The sequence below is a fragment of the Prosopis cineraria genome, unplaced genomic scaffold, assembly GCF_029017545.1.
Source record: "Prosopis cineraria cultivar Desert tree isolate PC_DT_omini unplaced genomic scaffold, ASM2901754v1 PC13, whole genome shotgun sequence".
In the NCBI taxonomy this organism is placed as follows: Eukaryota; Viridiplantae; Streptophyta; class Magnoliopsida; order Fabales; family Fabaceae; genus Prosopis; species Prosopis cineraria.
The window spans coordinates 37,096,629-37,117,572 of NW_026555344.1; the positions used below are offsets into that span (position 1 = coordinate 37,096,629).

General features: G+C 33.3%; 2 protein-coding genes and 1 long non-coding RNA gene across 4 annotated transcripts; 1 reads left to right on the forward strand and 2 right to left on the reverse strand.

Annotated features, from left to right (window-relative positions):
• Positions 1–2,293: 2,293 nt before the first annotated feature.
• Positions 2,294–4,510, forward strand: LOC129291526 (uncharacterized). 2 transcript variants are annotated; one of them, XR_008588698.1, is made up of 2 exons: positions 2,294–2,771; positions 3,932–4,510. It is a non-coding gene; the product is annotated as an uncharacterized LOC129291526 (long non-coding RNA). The 2 variants fall into 2 exon arrangements; XR_008588697.1 differs by having other exon boundaries at positions 3,968–4,510.
• Positions 4,511–5,408: 898 nt separating this feature from the next.
• On the reverse strand, positions 5,409–10,071 carry LOC129291525 (uncharacterized). The gene is given in 7 exon segments (XM_054928929.1): positions 5,409–5,754; positions 6,475–6,534; positions 7,310–7,507; positions 7,755–7,822; positions 7,825–7,899; positions 9,173–9,271; positions 10,052–10,071. Coding segments are annotated over 7 exon segments (672 nt in total). The 5' UTR covers positions 10,056–10,071; the 3' UTR covers positions 5,409–5,586.
• Positions 10,072–13,942: 3,871 nt separating this feature from the next.
• On the reverse strand, positions 13,943–16,374 carry LOC129291524 (WEB family protein At2g38370-like). The gene is made up of 2 exons (XM_054928928.1): positions 16,096–16,374; positions 13,943–15,672 (listed from the first exon to the last, which is right to left on the reverse strand). The coding sequence occupies exons 1-2, from the start codon at positions 16,267–16,269 to the stop codon at positions 14,200–14,202; spliced, it is 1,647 nt and encodes a 548-aa protein (XP_054784903.1). The 5' UTR covers positions 16,270–16,374; the 3' UTR covers positions 13,943–14,199.
• Positions 16,375–20,944: the final 4,570 nt, after the last annotated feature.

Genomic DNA, 20,944 nt, shown 5'->3' on the forward strand with positions numbered 1-20,944 from the left:
AGCATCTGCAAAAAGAAACAGATTGTCAGCAAAGAATAAATGTGAGATAGGAGGTCCATTAGTTGTTAAATTAATGGGCTTCTAATCTCTGTTATCGATACTACTATAAATGCAATGACTTAAGCGTTTAATGCAAAGTACAAAAAGATAAGGAGAAAGAGGATCCCCCCTTCTGATGCCATGTGTAGGTTTGAATTCTTTAGATGGTTCACCATTCTAAAGGACTTTCATGCGAGGAGAAGAGACCGCTGCCATGATGATCTTCTTAAAATGAGAATTTATGCCTATAGCTTGAAGAGTATCTTCAATGAAAGCCCAAGAAAGTCTGTCAAAAGCCTTTTTAAGATCAATTTTGAGAGCCATGAAGCCTCTTTTCCTAACTTTACTTCTCATGAAATGTATCACTTCTTAGGCAATAATAATATTATCACTACTCTGTCTGCCTTAAATGAAGCTACATTAGTTATCCCCGATAAGATGATTTATACAAGCTCTGAGACGGTTGGAGATGATTTTAGTTATGATTTTAAAGCTCACGTTACAAAGAGAGATTGGCCGAAAGTCTTTCATACAAGTAGGATGATCAAGTTTAGGAATAAGGGTAATGAAGGTATCATTAATGTTCGCAATGGTATTAAGATCTCTAAAGGCTGACTTAATTAGTTTGAAGATGTTATCCTTGAGATCCTCCCAATGAGTATGAAAGAAGTTAGCATTAAGGCCATCAAGACCAGGCTCTTTAAAAGCTCCAATGTCAAAAGCAGCAGATTTAATTTCTTCTTCAGTTACTTCCCCATAGAAAGAAAGAGATTGGTCATAGGTTAATGGTAGAAAAGTTCTTTCAATACAAAGCTTGGGGTTTCTCCGACTAGCTTCCTTGAAGAGGTTTTCAAAATAAGAGACGGCCAAGTTCTTAAGAGAGAATTGATTGTGAATCCAATAGCCATCATTATCTTTGAGTGATAGGACTTGATTCTTTTTTCTTCGGATGATAGTAGAGGCATAAAAGAACTTTGTATTCCTATCACCCCATTTTAACCATTTGCATCTACATTTATGAGACCAAATTATTTCTTCTTGAAGAATAACTTTATTATAGTCCTCCTAAAGGGATTTTTCTAGTTTCTTGAGAAAATAGTTGTCCTTAGAGCTTTTATTTTTATCAATTCCTTCAATCTTCTTAAAATTCTTCCTTTTTTTTGCATAGATACTACCAAGACTATTCTTATTCCAATCGGTAGCAAGTTTAGCAAACTTCAAAATTTCATTCGTCCAATCATTATCACACCAAGAATCTTTGACAAGAGTCTTAAAGGAATCTTCTAAAGACCATACGGTATGGTATTTGAAGGGTATTGCATGAAGATTTGAAACATAATTCTTGTTGAGTTGAATGTGAATTGGTCGATGATCCGAACCAAATTTAAGAAGATGATGGCTGTTTGCATTAGTGAAAGAAAGTCTCCATTCTGTATTGCAGAAAGCCCAGTTAAGCCTTTGTTTTATGTTACCTTTTTCCCAAGTAAACCTTTCTCTATTGAAATTGAGCTCAAGAAGGTTGGAAAGGTTGATGCATTGTTTAAAGAGCTTCATAGATTTTCAGTTAAAACCATTGCCATCATGTTTATCCTCACAAGATAGGTAAGCATTATAGTCACCAACAAGAAGCCAAGGTTCATTAATGATTTTGGATAAGTTGATAATTGATTTCCAAAGTTCATCACGATTATAGGGATTAGGATCCCCATAAATACAAGATAAAAGGTAGGAAGTGTTGTCATACGGGATGTTGACTTTACAATGAAGCAATTGGACATTAGAGTATAAGTATTCAATATTAACTACATCATTATTCCAAAGCAACCAAATACCTCCAGCATAACTGGTGGCCCCAACAAGAATCCATTCAGAGAATCCCAATTTTCTAATAATTTTATCAATTCTAACACCACTAGCTCTAGTTTTGAGTAAAATAAAAATTTGAGCTTTGTATCTATTAGAAATTTCTTTAACCCTGGAAGGAAAACTTTTAGCACAAGAACCTCTACAATTCTAACTAATAATATTCATGGAAAAAATAAATAAAAGGGAAGAAAGAACCTGGAATGCTGATTAACCACGGATATCATATTGCATTTCCTCATTCTGATCATCGCTAAAATCATCATCTCCAAGATCCTCATTAATAGGAGTATTCTGGTGACCGAACGTAGTCTTTCTATTTCCACTAATGACTGAGTGTAGTCTTTTTGTGGACTTTCCTGGTGCACTATTGGGCTTGGTTAGTGCGGTTATTGCTTCTTCTTTGTCTTTCATAATTTCAATGTTTATAGAGTTTGGGCCTTCCCAATTGAATTGTGGCCCAACTAGTTTTTTCTTGTTTCCCTTATCTGTGCTGAAAAGCATTTCCATATCTTCAGTTGGTTCTTCTCTATAATCACAAGACCACTCTATTCGACCATCATTCACCTCACTCTGTCTCGCCTTTTTAAACCCAAATAGATCCTTCTTTCTCCATACCTTCCTGACAATGTTGCCAACATGATTCATTGAGGGCTTATTTTATTTGCTCTCAGTGTTGTACCTTTTGTACTCACCATCACTGACCTGCTCAAGATTAAATAATAAATCAAATCGAGATTTAGTGGAGAAATTTTTACCTCGACCTGTGTGAAGACTGCCTTGATGTTGATCGAAGCTTCTGTTCGTTGGATACTCAGAGTTTTTGCCCATTGGAAGCCTCGTGGTTCATGATCGAATTGGTCTTTGAGGTTTGTTCCATTCACCGTAATCTTCTTTCGGTAAGCTTTTTAGTGAGCTATTGAGATTTGGATTCGACTATTTGTTTTGGCTGTTCTGGATTTCTATTGGCTCCTTTTGCGTTTCCATGTCACTCTGTTTTTTCTAGGTATTTTGTGGTTTATGAGGACAATTATTCTTATTATGCCTATAGCAACCACACCTAAAGCAGATGAGACTAAGGCTCTCATATTCCACGTTGTTGATTTCATCTCTTATGAGCAACCTTGGAACAAGTTTCTTTTGTAGATCAAGTTCTACACTAATCCTGATGAATTTTCCCCTCTCAGTTTTGCTGGAAGTGTCCTTAGAATTTGATTCTGAGAAAGTATTAGTGTCAACCTTTAAAGTTTTTTCAATACAGTTTTCCATCCTCCAGAGTATGTCTTTGTCATAGCATTGAATTGGTACATTTGAAAGCCTAACCCATAGGGCAATCTTGCCTAACGAATTGGTGTTGGGGTTGAATTTGGGGTCCATCTCTGTACAAGAATGCAATGATCGAATATGGTCCATGATCCATGGTCCACCGTTTAGAATATGCTCATAGGCATTCAGATTACTAGTTCTCACAATATAATAATTATTAACTAAGTCAATTAATTCAAAATCCTTAAGATTCCATATTTTAGCTAACCTTGGCTTAAGTGATCTCGGATGAAGATGCAGTCCGAGAGTGTTAATCACTAGTGTGTCTATCCAAGGTAAGCAGATGCTTCTCCATTCATCATTTGAGATGGGGACCATTGGGTAGCGTTCCATTAGTTTTCTTGTTGATTCAGATGGATTCCAGTCTTTCTCTAGCTCTTTTGCAAGATCATCATTGATGTATCTGGTATCCTTAGTTTCCTTGATTCCATAGCAGTCATTGTATCCGATCAGAGAGTCTTTGTAGGATATTGGAGCTTTAAAAGCATAAATTCCTTTGATTGTGTTGTCTTTAGTAGCTGGATTTCCTTCTTGGACTTCCAAAGTTGAATACCAGGTGATATCTCTTCATTCCCAGCTTGATGATCATTTGATTCTTTCTGCATATTAATTGAAGGCAAATTGTCTTTGCCGTTATTGATCAGTGCTTCATCTAGCTTCATCACGTTCCGGTTCATCAAATCGATTTCTTCTTTTGAAGCAGGAGGATCCTTAACTTCTTTGATGCTTGGTGATGCAGAGAACTTAAAATTTGGATCAACAACAAACTTTGGATTCATCAGGGAGGGAGTGATGCTATTAGCCCTTCTTTGACAGAGCTAACGAACCTTCAGCTACCCACAAGCTGGTTTTTGTTCCGGATTAAGCTTGGTTTTGATATCGGGGTTGCTTTTGCAAACCTCGCTCCACAAGACTAGATGAACTTTCTTCTTAGCCTCAGTCAAGCCCCAAATTAATTCTCGATTCTTTCTATCAAGCACGTCACAATTACCCATGGGGAGAAGGGCAATTTGCATCGTGTAGCCAGCAATAGCGGACATCACAGACTGCACAAGTGTGGTTCTACCAGCCAAAGATAAAGAGTTAACTTTCCAGCTGATTAACCTCTTTTTAACCTTATCAATTACCCTCGAGAATGTTTCTTTCCCGACTAGTTTCATGTGTAATTGAATCCCAAGGTATTTGCCCAGATTACCAGTTCTGGTAAAACCCAAAAGAGAGCTCAACTCTTCCCGTCTCATGTTATGAACGTTATCAAAGAAATAAATTCTCATTTCAGCTACATTAACTTTCATACTAGAGCTGTCATAAAACTTCTTCAAGCATTTATTAATCACTTCCACCTGGCTTATTGAGGCTTCTACAAATAGAATAATGTCATCTGCAAAAATAGATACGAGATAGGAGGGTCATTCTCATGTTGAATTAGGTGGGTAAGAATGATCCGAGCTATGTCTCTCCAATACAAAACTACACTGCTTAGGACCAATCACCTCTAGCAAGAAACCTTCATTCTATTTGTCACAGCCTTAGTATTTTAAACACCACGTTGCAGAGACCGATCGGGCGGAGATCTCTAAGTTCTTATGGGGGTTTCTTCTGTGGAACTTGAACCCAAAAAGTACCGTGGATCTCTTTAATTCATTCTGGGTTATAAAACAAATCCTTAATACAATCAATGATAGACTTACCCACCACCTGCCACTGGCTTTGGTAGAAAATAGCTCCAAAGCCATCTGGCCCCGGAGACTTTAAAGCACCCATTGAATTAAGAGCTTCTACACTTCCTCCTCTCCAAGGTCACAACCAAAACGTTTCATTACTTCATTTTCCATACGAGGGTACGTAATGTTCGAATATAATTTTGGCCGAGTATAGCTTCCGCCGTGAATAGATTAGAGAAGTAGTTCATCGCCATTTCCTTTAGAATAGCTTCCTCAAAGATCCATTCTCCATCTACGCTCTTGGGAGCCCATTTGCCACCATATGGAAATTATGGTTGTTTTTGTCTCCAAGGAGAGCCCAATATACCCAATAATATTTTGTGTATTGTGGCTTTAACCTTCAACCTTCCTCTAATTAGTTGATCAAACCCTCACCCTCCTTGACTTAAAATACAGGGATGCAAGCATGTGCCATTCATCCAAAGAAAGGAAACGTATCTACTTTTTTTCAAAAACAAAAAAAAAAAAATCATTTATGAAAAATGGCAATTATTAAGAGTATATAGCAGGTATTGGACTCCTAAAGCACACATAAATACAAGCTTTGAATCTTTAAAGTAGATGCAGTAGTAGCAAAAAAGTAGAACAAAAGAACAATCAAGAGATTGTTTATACATAATAGTATAATACAAAGCTAGAAGGTTCTGTAGTGATCTTCAAGCAACCAAGAGTCGGAGAGTAAGAGAACTTCTTCCGTGGATGCCTTGCAAGCATGAATTACAGTGCATATATCTTTAGTCTCCAGAAACTTCTCAGCATTGATTAGGATCACTGGTCCATACTCAAATACCAGCTTCTTGCACTGAAAACATAATTAGATATTAAGGAAAGTGAAAAGTCTATTTATCAACAGGTAGAACTTGACTGCAAAAATCATTACATATATTTTGCTTCCATTGTTTTAATTGATTCATTCTAACATTAAGAAATATGCAATCAATCAAGCCAATTTCTCTACTTCTCTCAAATTTCTCTACTTCTCTACTCTACTTTTCAGTCATTAGGTAATCCAAATATACTTTGAGATAACATCATCATCATTAGCAACAAGCCTAATCCTACTAGATAGCGTCAACCCTATAGATTGCATAACACCATTATAGTCTATCAATAACCAAGCTTTTGAATATATTGTTAACCAAAAAGTCTCATTTAACAACTTATTTTAATGTTCTCTCTGGTCTTCTTTTAATTCCCTTCACAGGGCTTAAAACCATCTATTTCACTCGTTGAGTGATCTCTTTGAGATGTCATCACTTGAAAAAATAAATTTAGACCATGTAAATTTGCAAAAATGATAAACCTAATGAAAACTTTTACGGTAACAGATGGAGGAAAAAAATTTGTTTAGGAAATTATGTACTTACATTGAATGAATCATCTTATGGTTTCATATTTGAAGAGCAAAATGGAATTTTGGATCAAGGGAATCAAAGAATTAAAATTCATGCCACAAGCTATTTTGATAATGCAAGATCAACACCTTGAACATAAGGAGTGGAAAAAGAAAGATTTTACTTACCTTCTTTGAATACTTCTCCACGGAATTGCAAACCTTTAGAAGTGTCTCAATTATCTCTAGCTGTCAAATAACATAAATTATTAGTTCTTGTACTTTGTCCAACAAAAGGTAACTATTATCCAAGCAAGCTGTCAACCACACACCCCTATAAAATCAAGCTTTACTTTTTGGGAATATTTTGCAGAATATTTCAGTACAGCAGACATTAAACATGGGTTTCAAGTGATTTAAGAAAATATCGTTACCAGAAAGACAGTGCAAATCAGCATGATAAACATTTCTTTATTTCACTCAAAATATGCTTCCATTTGTTATGCCCAAACCATAGGCAGTAAACACGATTAAAATTTCATTCTCTCTTTTTTATCCCATCTGATATTAAAATTCTGAGCAGAATCATCTCAAATCAGCAAAGCCTAATTTCAAATAAATACTTGATGTAATGAATTTAAGCCTAACATGTAATTGAATCGAGCTGACAAATTAATATGAGCCTCTCTTCTTGGCCTAATCCAGGTCACCAACATGGTGAGTTAGGCTCTCAAAATCAGAGCCCTATTATGAATAGACATTAACCATGTCCAACCACCAAAGTGGTTGGTTAAATAGGGCTGAGCCAGGCTAAGCCAATGAAATAATATGCCCAAATCGGACTGGGTCAAGAAGCCGGGCTGACCCATTTTAACTCACCCATAATTGACCATCAAAGCTCTTCGGAAAATTAGGAAAGTGTGAAACTTGAAAGAGTACGATAATTATGCGCATATCAGAATTCAGAACAGACAAGATAAACTTTCACATCTCATACACCACAGTAGGAGGCGATTTTACAAACCTGAGTATCAGGATCCTTCAACTTATCCGTTAACTCTGATACTGCTTCTTTGCAGAATCCACAGCTATCTTCTTGAACTTTTGAGGAAATAATTGCAATTTTCTCACAGAGATTGACCTTTTTGCAGAATTCTCCAGGCTGAAGTGACGCAAGCTCTAAGAAAAATTGAGGAGCATAATAGTCCACCAAAGTAGTGCACTGTTCAATACAGAAGAAACAAAGTGAGTATTTAGTGCGCTATAAGTTCACATTCGTTCATCCATTCACCCTTTAGGTTCTAAGGAATATGAGGCTCTGTAAAAAATTAGCTGCTATTCAGTGAATGATTTACAGTCCATCACGAAGAGGGTAATGGGGATTTCTTGTTGAACATTGAAGTTCATATCAGGAAATCTTAGTCAGCTATCAATACTAAGGCATCTAGAGAGAAAAACCCTTCACCAACCTGCTGTTCAAAAGAGTGCAGCTGGTGGCAAGCATTGTGAAGGTAATCCATAACCTCTTCCTGGGTTTGTTTTCACTTAGGTATTCAAGTGCCTTGGCACTATATTCCTCACAAAGTGTACATACATCTGGTCTTCTGGTTTGTTCTGCAATTTCAAAGATATGTAAAGAAGATGAGCTACTCATACATCACTTGTAATTAAAAATATAAATGAAACAAATGAAATGAGACACGTGTGTGTGTGTGTGTGTGTTCGATAAGCAAAAAATCAAAAGATTGGAAAATTGTTTTCAGTTAATTTCATTTGCCTCTGTGGTCTTATTAACTGGTGATCCTTCCAGATTATAATGGAAAAGAGTTGTGTTTTTATGAACAGACATATCACACGCTAAAACTACCTATAGTGCTTTTGCTTTCTCGTGTATATGAATTTTAGGAATCTGCCAATTGAAGAAATGGACAGGTGCAGAATAAGAGAGTTATTATGCATGTGTTTGGACATTAGGCATTTTCGGTCAATTGATGTGTTACGGCTTGAAGGGGTTAAACTGTAGTGCTTCAGTTATTTTAAAGTTCATGAGGAAAAAGAAAAGAAAGAAGGGTGTGGAAAATATCCTCAAGCGTTGTATAGGAAGGCAACTTATTGTACATTTAATATTTCAAATCAAGGTATTATTCGATGTCACCTATCTAGTTACTAACATATTATTCTATTTTCCAACTTTCCATCACCCAACAATTGAACAACAACATCATCCATGAATCTGTCAGAGCATTTCAAGCAGCAAGGTTTGATGAAATAATATTTATTAAGGATTAAAAGAACATAATCAACACTGGCCCTGGCGAGCCCCTGGACCCAACACACCCAAACTTTTTTGTACCAAAAAAAACGGAACATAATCACCAATTCAGGCGTGATGATATATACTACAAAAAAAATCATGTTATTATTAAGGAATCATAGAACATAGAACTTGACACTAACATGGAAATGACGAATTGACAAATTCTAAAAATTTTATATGCAGTTTAATGAGTCGAGCCATGCCTAATATGTGTGCTCAACGGGAATTAGTAAAAACACGACCACTCTTTTGAAGTGTTCATGTTTAATAACTAAAAGTTGAGATGGCTCATATGAGAAAACTTGCATAATATTAGTGATGACATACAACAATATTACACCATTGCCCCTTTTGATTTTCTCGGATATTGAACTGTCCTTTAAATTGCTGCAAAATTTCTAGGAACAGAAAACTTAGGGATATCGTTCCTAGGAAAGCAATCAGAAATGGGAATTTTTCACTCATGCAACATAGACCAATGCTAACAGATCAGGAAAACTAAAAAGCGAACAAAGAAGATAATATAGACAACTAACAGCTTTACTGTAAACATCAGAGTTTGCATGTTACCACTCAAAAGATCAGTATTAGCCAATTCTCTGGCATCAGATGCCAAGGCAGCACCCAAGATAACTAGAAACAAGAGCCCCATTCTCCTTTCCATGATGCCTGTAACAACCACTGAATACTAAGTCAACTTTCAATCAGAGAAAAATCTAACACTTAATAAAAATTCAAGGGCAATTGCAAGATAAAACATAAAAACAGAGGTAACAAGTTCCTGACATGTACATAGTGAACTTTGATGATATTCAAGGTGTAAAGGCTGACAGAAAACCACACCACAATATCATTCCAAACTCATGGTGTAAAGATCGAATCATCGACACAATCCTATTATAAAACAACCTATAGATTTCATGTCCAACCCTCAAGCGTGCATAACCCGACCCTAAGAACGTATGGTATTAGACTAATTGACCTATTCTATCTTCTCAGGTCATCATTATAGAACCTTGGCCAACTGTGAAATCGATATGCAGTTCAATAGAGTTGATGAAATCAGAGTTGATAAAATCAAATAAAGCATGCAGCAGTCCAGTGTCTTGTTCAGTCTTAGGTTGACCAAAATAAAAGCAGTTCAAATTTCCTATAGTCAATCATCGAAAAGATACAGATTTCAGAGTTTTACTACGAAGCAGCATAGAACTGTTGAGAGGTAGATCAACAGTATTTTCAATATAGGTATCGCAGTCCCAAGCACGACTGAACTATGACTTGTTAACATAATTAATCAATTAATTAATCGATCAATCCGACAGACAACAGTAATTAATTAATAACACATGAAGCCGATCAGCAGAAGGAATTGATGTCGGGTAAACAAGATGAGCACAAGCCAACCATAACCCTACAAGCATGAAGCTAGCCAAAAACAAAACTACACACCCATACGATCGAATTGAAATGAAAGTGCAAGGGGAAAATAAAAAAGGAGCATGGAAATTTATAAACTTGAGAATCAGACTTGTAAGCGAGAGATAAAGTTCCTATCTTTGGGCAGATTTTCCCGGGAAACAAACCGAATTTAAACTTAAAACACGAGAGAGAAAAAATTACTTCTAATAAAGATGATATATGGGACTGAAAGAGAAATATCCTGGATTCAAGGGAAGGGAAGGGAAGGTGGGGAAAGAAGCTATTCTCTCTTTGAATGTTTGTGCTTTGTATTGTCTTGAAGGAGATAGAGTCCACTACTCTGCGGGAAGACCCATAGTAGTAGTATTAGTACGTCAAGTCATATGGCCACGTGGCGCAATCATGAAGTCGCGCTGACTCTGATGAGAGTGGAAAATGTTTTTTAAAAAAATCTTGGTTCACTTTATCCAGAATATGCAGAAAGGATCATTCACGGGGAAGCTTCATCTGGTACGAAAGTGTCGAAAGATCAACAAGGCACGGCATCGATTCGAAAGGGATTGTTTAAAAAAAAAAATGTAATCAATAAAAATATCAAACAAATTTCCTGAGAATGCATAACACGATCTGAGAATGATTTCCCCACCTTTATCTTGAGTTTAAACTTTATATGCAAATTATTGGGCAAGAAAACTCTTATCTGCAAATTTGTTGGGTTTGAATTTAATACTAGTTTCATAGATACGAAACTGATTAGTGTTTTTTTAACAAAAGAAACAGATTAGTGTTAAAAACATCAAATATAGCTAAAACTGTTGTAAAATAGCATTATACAGAGGTAGTCAGTTAGCAAAACGGGAGTGTATTTCTTTTTTTACGCAATTATCCATTATTGGATATCATTAGCATAAATTAGGAAAAGTTAATACAAATTAGTAGTATAAATATATTTAAAAAAATTTTGTCCATCAATATATTAAACATAATCTAATCTTGCTAAACTAACATACGTATATTATTTAGTTAATGCAAAATAAGTCTTATTTTATTAAATATGGTAGAGTACCGGATTTTTTTACATGCACCAAATTTATACATTCACATAACATGAAAATTACTGTATTAAAAAAGACTAAAATACATAAAACTCTCTTAAATTTTGAGATAGTTGTATATAACTTTTTTTATTATTAAACTTTTAAAATTAACTTTCATAATCTACAATTTTGTTTTTCAAAACCCCCTATCATTAATTAATTCTGTTGTATAATTGATAAAGTTTGCCATGTCAAATTAAAAAAAGTCCCATAAAAGCTTTCATGGCATTTTATGTAAATAAATAATAAATGTATAAAAATTATATTATTTTTAAATATTTACTTTTATATTAGTTTTATTTTTTTTTTTCTGTTATCAATGGTGCGTAGTTTTTCTGTACTAAAAGATAAGTTTTTATTTATATGATTCTTTTCAATAACACCATTTAAATTTTTTAGCATAAAATGTTATTTTAATTGATAAAGCATAATAAAATTATAATTTTTTCCTTAAATTATGTTAACAGGAAATAATGAGAATAAAGTCACCCAACTAAAAAAAAATTAAAATATTATCATGTGTGTTAAAAGTAAAAATTATAATTTTGCCCCTCCTTAAATTGTGTTAAAAAATTAATAAAATATTTTTCATGTCGTGTGTCATTTGTATTTCATTAATCTAACATGAAAATTTTGTTAATAACATAACAAGGTTAATTAACGATAGGAGGCTTTAAAAAATAAAATTAAAAATTAAGAGAATTAATTTTAAATGTTAAAAAAAAGAAGGTTATATACAATTGCCTTAAAATTTAAGAGTGTTTTATACATTTTAACCTATAAAAAATACATATTCCTTTTTTATACAATTACGTATTATTCATGAGCCAAGCCGAGTAAGACCACGCTGGTTGCAAAGCTCTCTTAATAAGTAAAAAAAAAAAACAGATTTTAATAGTGAATGTTTGCATTATTATTTTTAAATAAAAATAAATTAATACATTCAAAAAAGAATTACATACTTACTATTCATAATTGAACTTGTCCTTTTTTAGAATTGACTTGTCTCCATTACCCTTCCTTTCCATTTTCTCTCCACTACCCTAAAATAAGATCTAAACCATCCAGCAAGTTAAATCTGGATTCTAGATTTGAAGTTTTTATTTTTTATTTGTTATTTTATATTTATTAAAATTAAAATTAAAATTTTTAATAAATCCATTTTATCATCAATCAAAACAATCCAGATTTAATTTAAAAGAAAAATTAAAAGTATAAAATATAAATATAAATAAAAAATTTAAATCCAAACCATTTAAATTTAATTTGCATCAAATTTGAACGGTCTATATTTTATTTTAGGGTAGTGAAAAGGAAGGGTAGTGGAGACAAGCCAAATCCTCCTCTTTCCCCATCTTCCTCCAACCAAAAAGGTGGACGTGCATAATCTAACTTAAATACTAAAGATGGATCATAATCCCCTTGCAAAAAAAAGATAGATCCTAATAATATCAATATATAATACTCCTTCTGTCTTAAATTATAAGACATTTTTGAAAGAGTTTTTCCATTTCAAAATGTAAAACACTTTGAGTATGTTAAGATTTTATTAAATGCACCAATATCAATATTACCAATTTTTTTTATAATTAATTTTCATCCCTTCTATTTTCAATGTATTAAATAATGAGTATTTTTTAAAGTTTATATTTTTATTTTAAATAATAAAATTGTTAAGTGTATTTAATAAGGTTTATTGATATGTGAGATTTTATTTGAAAGTATCTTATAATTTAAAACGGAGGGAGTACAAAATTTTTAGAAATTTGATATTTGCAAAATCTATAAATGAAAAGTGCGAAATAAAAAGAGACCATTTTTGAGAGTGGCAACATTAAAAGAGAATTATTAGGGGTGGAGATTGATACATGGTAACTGCATATGGGATTTATATATAATGTTTCAATTATTAAATGTCAAAAAAAAATATAACATATCAATTATTAACTTAAAAAGAATTGATATTAATATTCAAAATAAAAATATAACATTTAATTTATTTAATTTTAATTCAGAAGTTCTAAATTCAAAATAACTCAAGCACCTTTCACCAGCCAAAAATCTGCACTCCAATGGAAAAGTAAATTTAGAAAATCTTATTTTACAAAAGCAATCTTTTCTATTTGAACTGGAAAAACTAATGTTTGAAGAATAAAGCCTAATTTAGTAAATGTAATTGAACACACATTAAATGGAAACTGTGTTTAGAAAATTAGGTTTGAGCCTCCATGCTAATAATATGTATTGTGTAGCACACAGGATGATATAAATCTTCAATCTGGTAGGGGCACAAAGGAAAAAAAATGCACAATCTGTTTTGTGAAAACACTGAATGGTATTAAACAATGTGGACAGGTGTACGTTTCACCCACTAGTCCTTACCTAACTTTGCAGCGCTTACATTAAGAAGAATGGAAATTGTTGAAAATTACTGTTTAGCCAGGACCAAGAGTGAATTTTGAGGGTTTTTTTTTTTTTTTAGTGCAATCCAATATACTATATTATTGACAAATCAAAATTTAAGCATTTAATACAGTGCGTTTCGGTATCTTCACCTATACCACCAACTAATCACATGGTAGCGAAGGATCAACCATCAATACACAAATCAAAGTTATCAATTTAAGTATTAGTTTTTCCATTTAACAGTTTGTATTAATAAAATCACATGTTACTATAAAAAAAGCCCTTCATAATTTTTTCTTTTAAAGTATCTAAACGTGCGTTAGCGTCAAAACATTGTCATCAAGTTTTCACTCTACCTTGTTCTTCAGCGTAGAGGAACCAAATCCTCCTGATCTCAGAAAACGATGAAATCAGATCATAGTAGATCAACAATTCAATAGAATCATCCAACAAATCAGCACAAGAAAGGGGGTAACAACATGCTTACACACAAACAAGGTCCAACAGAATAGGTGAAAGAGATTCAACAGAATAGGTGATTCAAGTGAAGTAATCAGAATACGTGAAAGAGATGTGTACTGGACACAACAGAAAGAAGCCATTAGTCTCACTCTTGTCACTTGTCAGTTCTAGATGAAGCTGAATCATAAATATCGACATGATCCAACAGCCCCATCACCTTAAATTCATAGACGGTTTCTTCTTCTTTTTCTTCTGTTGTTTCGCCAAAAGAAGAGAGAATCTGGCGAATCCAAATTTCTTCCTCTTAGCAGAAGACTGCTTCTGGACACTTTCCTCCTTGTCAACTTTGCCACCATTACTAAACTCTGGATCATCATTTTGTTTCCCAAGCATTTGACCAAGAGACACCTTTCGTTTCACTGAACTTCTTCCTTCAACCATGCCAGCGGCTTCATACTCCCCAGGCATAAGCAGCTTCCTGCTCAGAATTTGCCCTATTGATAGGGATGGCTTTAGAACTGGTTTGATTTCATCATTCACAAGATTCAATCCATTCACATCAAGTAACCAAGAATCTCTCCGGTGAGACGGGTAAGCATTTTTGAACTTGATAGAATTCTGTATTGAGGATCGCCTTTTGTTACTGTCTGCTCTCCACTTCCTTAATGCCTCTTCAACAGCCAGCTTCCCTCTATTTGCAGCCTCCACCCTTTCCAGAGCTTCTTCCAGAGCTATCTTGCTGGTCTTAACTTCCTCTGCAGCTTCCTCTACCCTTTTAAGGATATCCATTTTTGACACATTTGCTTCGTCAACTTGAAGCATCGCGTCCACCACTCTCTTCTTTGATTTTTCCTCAGCTTCTTGAGCTTTCCTTGTGAGATTATTATACTCTTCAAATGACAGAGTTACTCCATCCTGCTTTTGCATGGAATCTCCATCTGACATCTCATAATTTGATAAAGTACTAATTTCAGCTAGGGCCATTGCTTCTGCAGCTCGAGCAGCTTCTTTCATCTTTCTGGCCGCAACAAGCCTAATTTCAGCTGTCCTTATCATTGTTTTCGTCTGTTCAATCTCAGATATTGTTCTCAAGACTTCTGATTTCGCAACTTCTCCCATTTTCTTGAAATTATCTGCCTCAGAACTCAATCGTTGGAGTTCTTTGTTAATATCGTAAGGATCTTCGGCATCCTTTGTCACTTGTAATCTTAGTCTCATCTGGTTTAATTCATTCTCAAGAGATGATATTTTTGACGAATTATGAGTTAACCTCTCACGGGTTTTTTCGAGCGAGTTTCTTTCCTTGTCCAATTTCTTATTGAGCGAGTCAACAGAAGTACGAACATCGGCAAGATCAGTGGTAGTTCTTGTTAAATTCAACTTAGCTTGCTTTAGCTCCATCAATATCGAACCCGGGCTAGATGAAGGTAAGGGACTCCCTTGGTTTTCCTTACCCTCTTTCTCCTTGATGCTTGCTGTTTTATCACAAACACTCGTCTCAAGGGTTAAATTCTTAACTTCAGATTCCTCCTTCTGTAATTTTAATCTCAAATCTTCCACACGCCTCTTTGTGCTTTCTAGTTCTTTTAACACTTCTAGCGTTTCCCTCTCTTTCAAAACCAGTTCTTTATGTAACACATCTGTCTGCTCCTCTAGCTTTCCAGCATCAGCCTCTTCTGATTCGCGCTGGCAAAAGGGGAAAATTATTTTCACTATTTTAATCACTCCAAATGCTTAGCAAAATAATGATGATGATGATGATGATAAAACTACACAGAGATAACACACAATGTACAATAAACAAGTCGACACGACAATACAAATTGAACACATGATAGAACAACAAACATGAAACATGATAAAATATATAATTTAGTTCACATATCGTATTAAAGATAATTAGATTGTTTTCGAAATACATGTGTTTATTAAAAATCCCAGAAGGGAAAATGTGTGGACAGCAATAAAACCCTAACTTCTTTTATCGATGTTTAACTTGTGGGAACCTATTATAGAAGTAAGCTGGAAGCTCTGCTTCTAGTCTTCAGTGGTGGAACTGGTGCGTGCGGGCGCGTGTGTATGCATGTGAATGAGTGAGAGACAGAGTACCTGAGCAACGGAGAGGGTAGAATGGGTGGGTTTCCAGTAACCAACACCGCCGAATCGGGCGACGGCCTCCTTTACCGATTCAAACGGCGCCGATGTATCAATCTCGGCTCTGAAACACTCCTTCTTCTTGTTAATACCGCCGGCGTCAGAAACTCCGGCGTTCTCCAATTCCATTGTAGCTACAACGAAACGAAACAGAGCCCTAGCTCTCAGTCAGGCGTGAAATTTGAATGAGGAATTGGAGAAGGAAGGGGACAAAGAAGACAATAAAAATGGCCAGGTTGTTGGATGGTGTACCACCGAACTATACGTTTGAAAGTGAAATTCCTGAAGTGCCCATGTGGTCTGGAGGAGTAACAAGATGAGGGAGAGTGCCCTCGGTGGAAAAGAAGTGGGATTCGAGGAGATAGAGAAGTCATTATCACAAAGTTGCATTGATTTTCGAAATTTTCGGGGTCGTGTCGTGTCAAAGCGGATATTCATGCGCGACTTTGCTCCAGTTTAGTGGAAGAAGCACGAACGTTTCGTTCACTGCTGGTTTGGCCCACACTAACCATGTCCTGTTCAAAGTCCAAAGACATGTATTGTTATTTTAATCAATTGGCATTCTTGTGGGAGGCTCCTGGTGAAGTTCTTAAAGAGAGAGTTTATCAGTTTATGACATTATAGACAATTTTTTTAAAAAAAATACTGCTCTGCCCTAAAACATAAATATTTTTTAAAAAAATTGCATACCAATAAAATTTTAATTCTCATAAAATATATATTATTTTTTATTATTAATTTTAATTATCAATATATTCTATGATAAATGAAAAATAAGTCATATTCTTATTTTAATATCAATATATTTTATATTAATTCATATTTATAATTAATTTTTTTTCAGGAATTGAATATAATTCTTTTAAATAACGAAGTCTGCATCGTATTGATAACAAGTTTTATTTAAAAAAATAATAAATTATATTTTTATTTTAATAATAATCTGTATCGTATTGATTTTTATTTATAATAATTTTTTTAAAGGTTAAGTGTAATTTTTTGAAATAATAAAGTCTGCAGCCAGGAGGCTCCTTCCACATTAGAATAATAAACTCATGATGAAGTGACCGGTCAAATTTAATATTACTTTCCTGCCAAGAAAAAACACAAGACATCATTTGAATTAGATCGGGCACGCATGACCATTCACCACAAATTTGGAAAATGACTATTATTGACTACTGTAACAAGCATGATGAAGCCATGAAGGGAAAATCACAATTAAGAACCTACTAAAATTAATAATAATCATTCAAGATCACAAATGTTGAAATTAAATTTTAGGATCATGGTGCTTTTTTGCAGTTAAAAAAAAATTAATGTTTGACTAAAACACACTGTCTGAAATGTACTTTTAATCACTTACTTTTAAGGATATTTTTAATTAGAGGTTGTTTAACTTGTACTTGTTTCAATTGGTTCGATTTTATCCTGTTTATATCAGGATGTATCTCATCTCAATTCAAAAATAATTGGGGTGGGACTTTGCAAAATGAGAAGAGAAAAAGTTCAAGATAGGATAAGACATAGAATTGCCTTTGAGACATCACATCCCACCTCGTCCCGAATATTATTCGTGTGTATGAATTATTTTTTATTTTAAAAATATATATTAAATATATTAATAATATTAATATAATTTATACTTATATCAATTATATTAATTATGAGTTTCAATACGTGCAATTCTTATTTAAAATTAAAATTTTTTCATATTGATTAATTTTAATAACATGGAATAAATAGCACGGAGGGTAATAATTTCATTTACAATACATTAATTTATTAATAAAATTTATTCTCATATCTATATATTTAATAACTTTTATTTATATTGTATTTCTTACTTTATTTTTTAAAAAATAACTAGTTTAACATATCCCAACTAAAAAAGAAGAACAATAACTTAATATTGTGTCTAACTTGTAAGTTGTTGTTGCTTTTATAGCTTAGAAATCACTTGTAATTGCTCTCATAATATATTATTTCTCATGTATACTTGATTTTAGTTGTACACTTATAATTGTGATTGATATAATTCAATAATTAATTTTAAATTATTGTAATTTATGTATTCATGTTGTTTTGATAGTAAATTTAATAAGTTATGTGATTTAAAATTTTAATAAATGAATGTTTATTATCTAATTTTTTTTCCCACATTGTTCACTTTATCAGAACGACAGAGCGTCTCAATATTTAATGGGACGGGATAACTTTCAAGATAGGATAGGGCACGGGATAAAAATTTAATCCTCATCATTTTTCAGGACAGGACACCAAATAGGGGTGTCCTGATCCATCCTATTCTGTAAATACTTCTAATTTTACTGATAACAAAAATTTATAAACCACATTTGTTTTCAATATTTTATAGTGGTTATTATTATTATTTTTTGCATGTTCTTTTTTATAATTTTTCCAAAAAAAGTAGCAGCACAAGTAATGGACCGAATTTACAATTCTTAATTTCTTATACTTATTCTTTTAGTCCACTTGCAAGTTACAAGCGTAACTTGTCACACTCGGCCTGGGGCAGAGTAGACAAGCAAAAAAGATCAGCTAAACCAAATTGAACCCATCAGTTTTCCTAAAAGAAAAATTCTAATTTGCTTATTGGGCCATTGAAGATAAGCTTGGTTGTTTTACTTTGAATTTCAGGGCTTCGTTTCTAAGCCTGGTCCAACATTTGTTTTATGAGTTTAGTTCTCAAGCCCAGTCTCATATGATATGTGAAAGCCGTAACTCGCCATGAATTTAAAAAAAAAAAAAGCACAAGCATATAATATATTAATTATATTAAAAATAATATATGAAAAATATTTTAATATAATCATTTAATCAAGGGCCGAATTAAAATTAAGGAAAAAAATGTTATTTTAGTTAAGTTTTTTTTTGCCAGCTTATTTTAGTTAAGTTGAACGCTTGAATTCATGGGAGAAGTTAATCTAATTGTGAAGATTTGTTATCCCACCTAACAGGAAAGACTTCTTGTTGTATGAAGGCTTTGTTGTAAAAATATATATTTCTAGCCTTTTTTATAAACTCGTTCAAATAGCTTATCAAATCAAAATAAACTTAGTTTTCCAACACATCCCTCACGAGTTTTAACTTAAATTCTCTCAACAATTCCTTTACTCACAACAGCCTTCTCATGTCTTTTTATGTGACTATCTACATTAGTCAAATTCAAATACCACTGGGGACTAATTTTAGATAACTCTTTTAAATGTGCTTTCTTTTTTGAATTGAAAGGAGGCTAAATCAGTCTTGTGAAAATAGAACTAACCACCTCTCTTGCATAAGAGGGATTAATTTGCACTAAACAATGCACCAAGTGTTATCAAAACATTTTCTATATCTTCATGGATTTGAATTTGAGACCTTGTGTTTAAGGGACTATAATCTCTTTCATTAGGACCAACACTCATTCGTGCAATATTCTCAAGTTAACTTAACTAAATTACCTTATTGACATCTTAAAACAAAGCAGCCCTACATGCTTAAGACCAGCTTGTATGCGCAGGGCCACTAGACCACTAATTTGGATATGGTTTGCAAAAGGATGATGAATGCGAGTGATTGACTTTGACTAATGCTTATATTCTTATCCAAAAATATTAAAAAATGAAAAAAAAAACAAAAACAAAACTGATACAACAAGGAAACCACTAAATAGGAATCAAGTTCAAGTGGGCATGATGAGAATCGTAGATTCTTGGCTCCAAATTCAAACGGGTCCCCCATCGTGTCTTATCCCATGTTCCTCTCCCTCTTTTACCTCTTCAAACTAATAAACAATTCATAGTCATCACAATTTGACATCTACAACAGTACGAAGAAAAAAAATATACATTTGTTTATGTAAAAGAGTTATTTGTAATCAACATGTATCTAATAAATTTAAAAGAAATATTATTGTATTGTTATAAAACCAACCATGTCATATGATAGTGAATGTTAGTTTTTAAAAGGTCAACAAGAGCATAAGGTTAACTAGAATAACAAAAAATGTGGATGTTGAAATGGAGGCCTATGCATATATAAAAAGATAAAAATTCATAATGAATACGTGCAAAAAAAAAAGTGAGTGTCATTATATTATTGAGGACAAATATAATAAAAAATTATTTAAAATTATTTGAACATGTACAAAGAAAGTCATGAGAGACAATAATAAAAAGAGTGGAATAAATAGTCTTGAGCATTGTAAAAAGAAACAAACAAAGACTAATAAGAATATTCAAAAAAATTGTTGAATAAAACCCTTTGATTAACAATATATTTAAAAGTTTGGTTGTTGATAAAGTATAATCATATCATACAATCTATATAATTAATTTATCTAATAGGAACAAAGTGTTGTTGTTACTTCTTTATGGGCGGATCAGCAGCAGAGAATTATTGATTATGAGGAGAAGGTACGTAAAAAGCTCAATAATTGAATCAAAACAAAAGGATTTACATTGATCGCGACTAACGTAGCAATTTTGAGACTTTTTGAGCCACTCCTTTATTTATTTATTTTAGTGGCCAGCAAAAAGGTTAATTAATTAACAGATGTGCTTTACGTAGAGAAATAAATTGCTTAGCTAATCAGTAAATCCAAACAAAGATAGTACTTTGATTGCGACTCGCTAACTTATGTCCACCATTACATTTAATTAATTACGGTGTGATTGAGAGTGCCATGATGCTTGTTGGGTCTTAATTAATTGGTCTATTCTTGAAAGCCCCGAATTAAAATTAACGTTTTGCCTCCAAATGATTCGAGGCAAAAGGTACATACTACAAAGAGTGATCC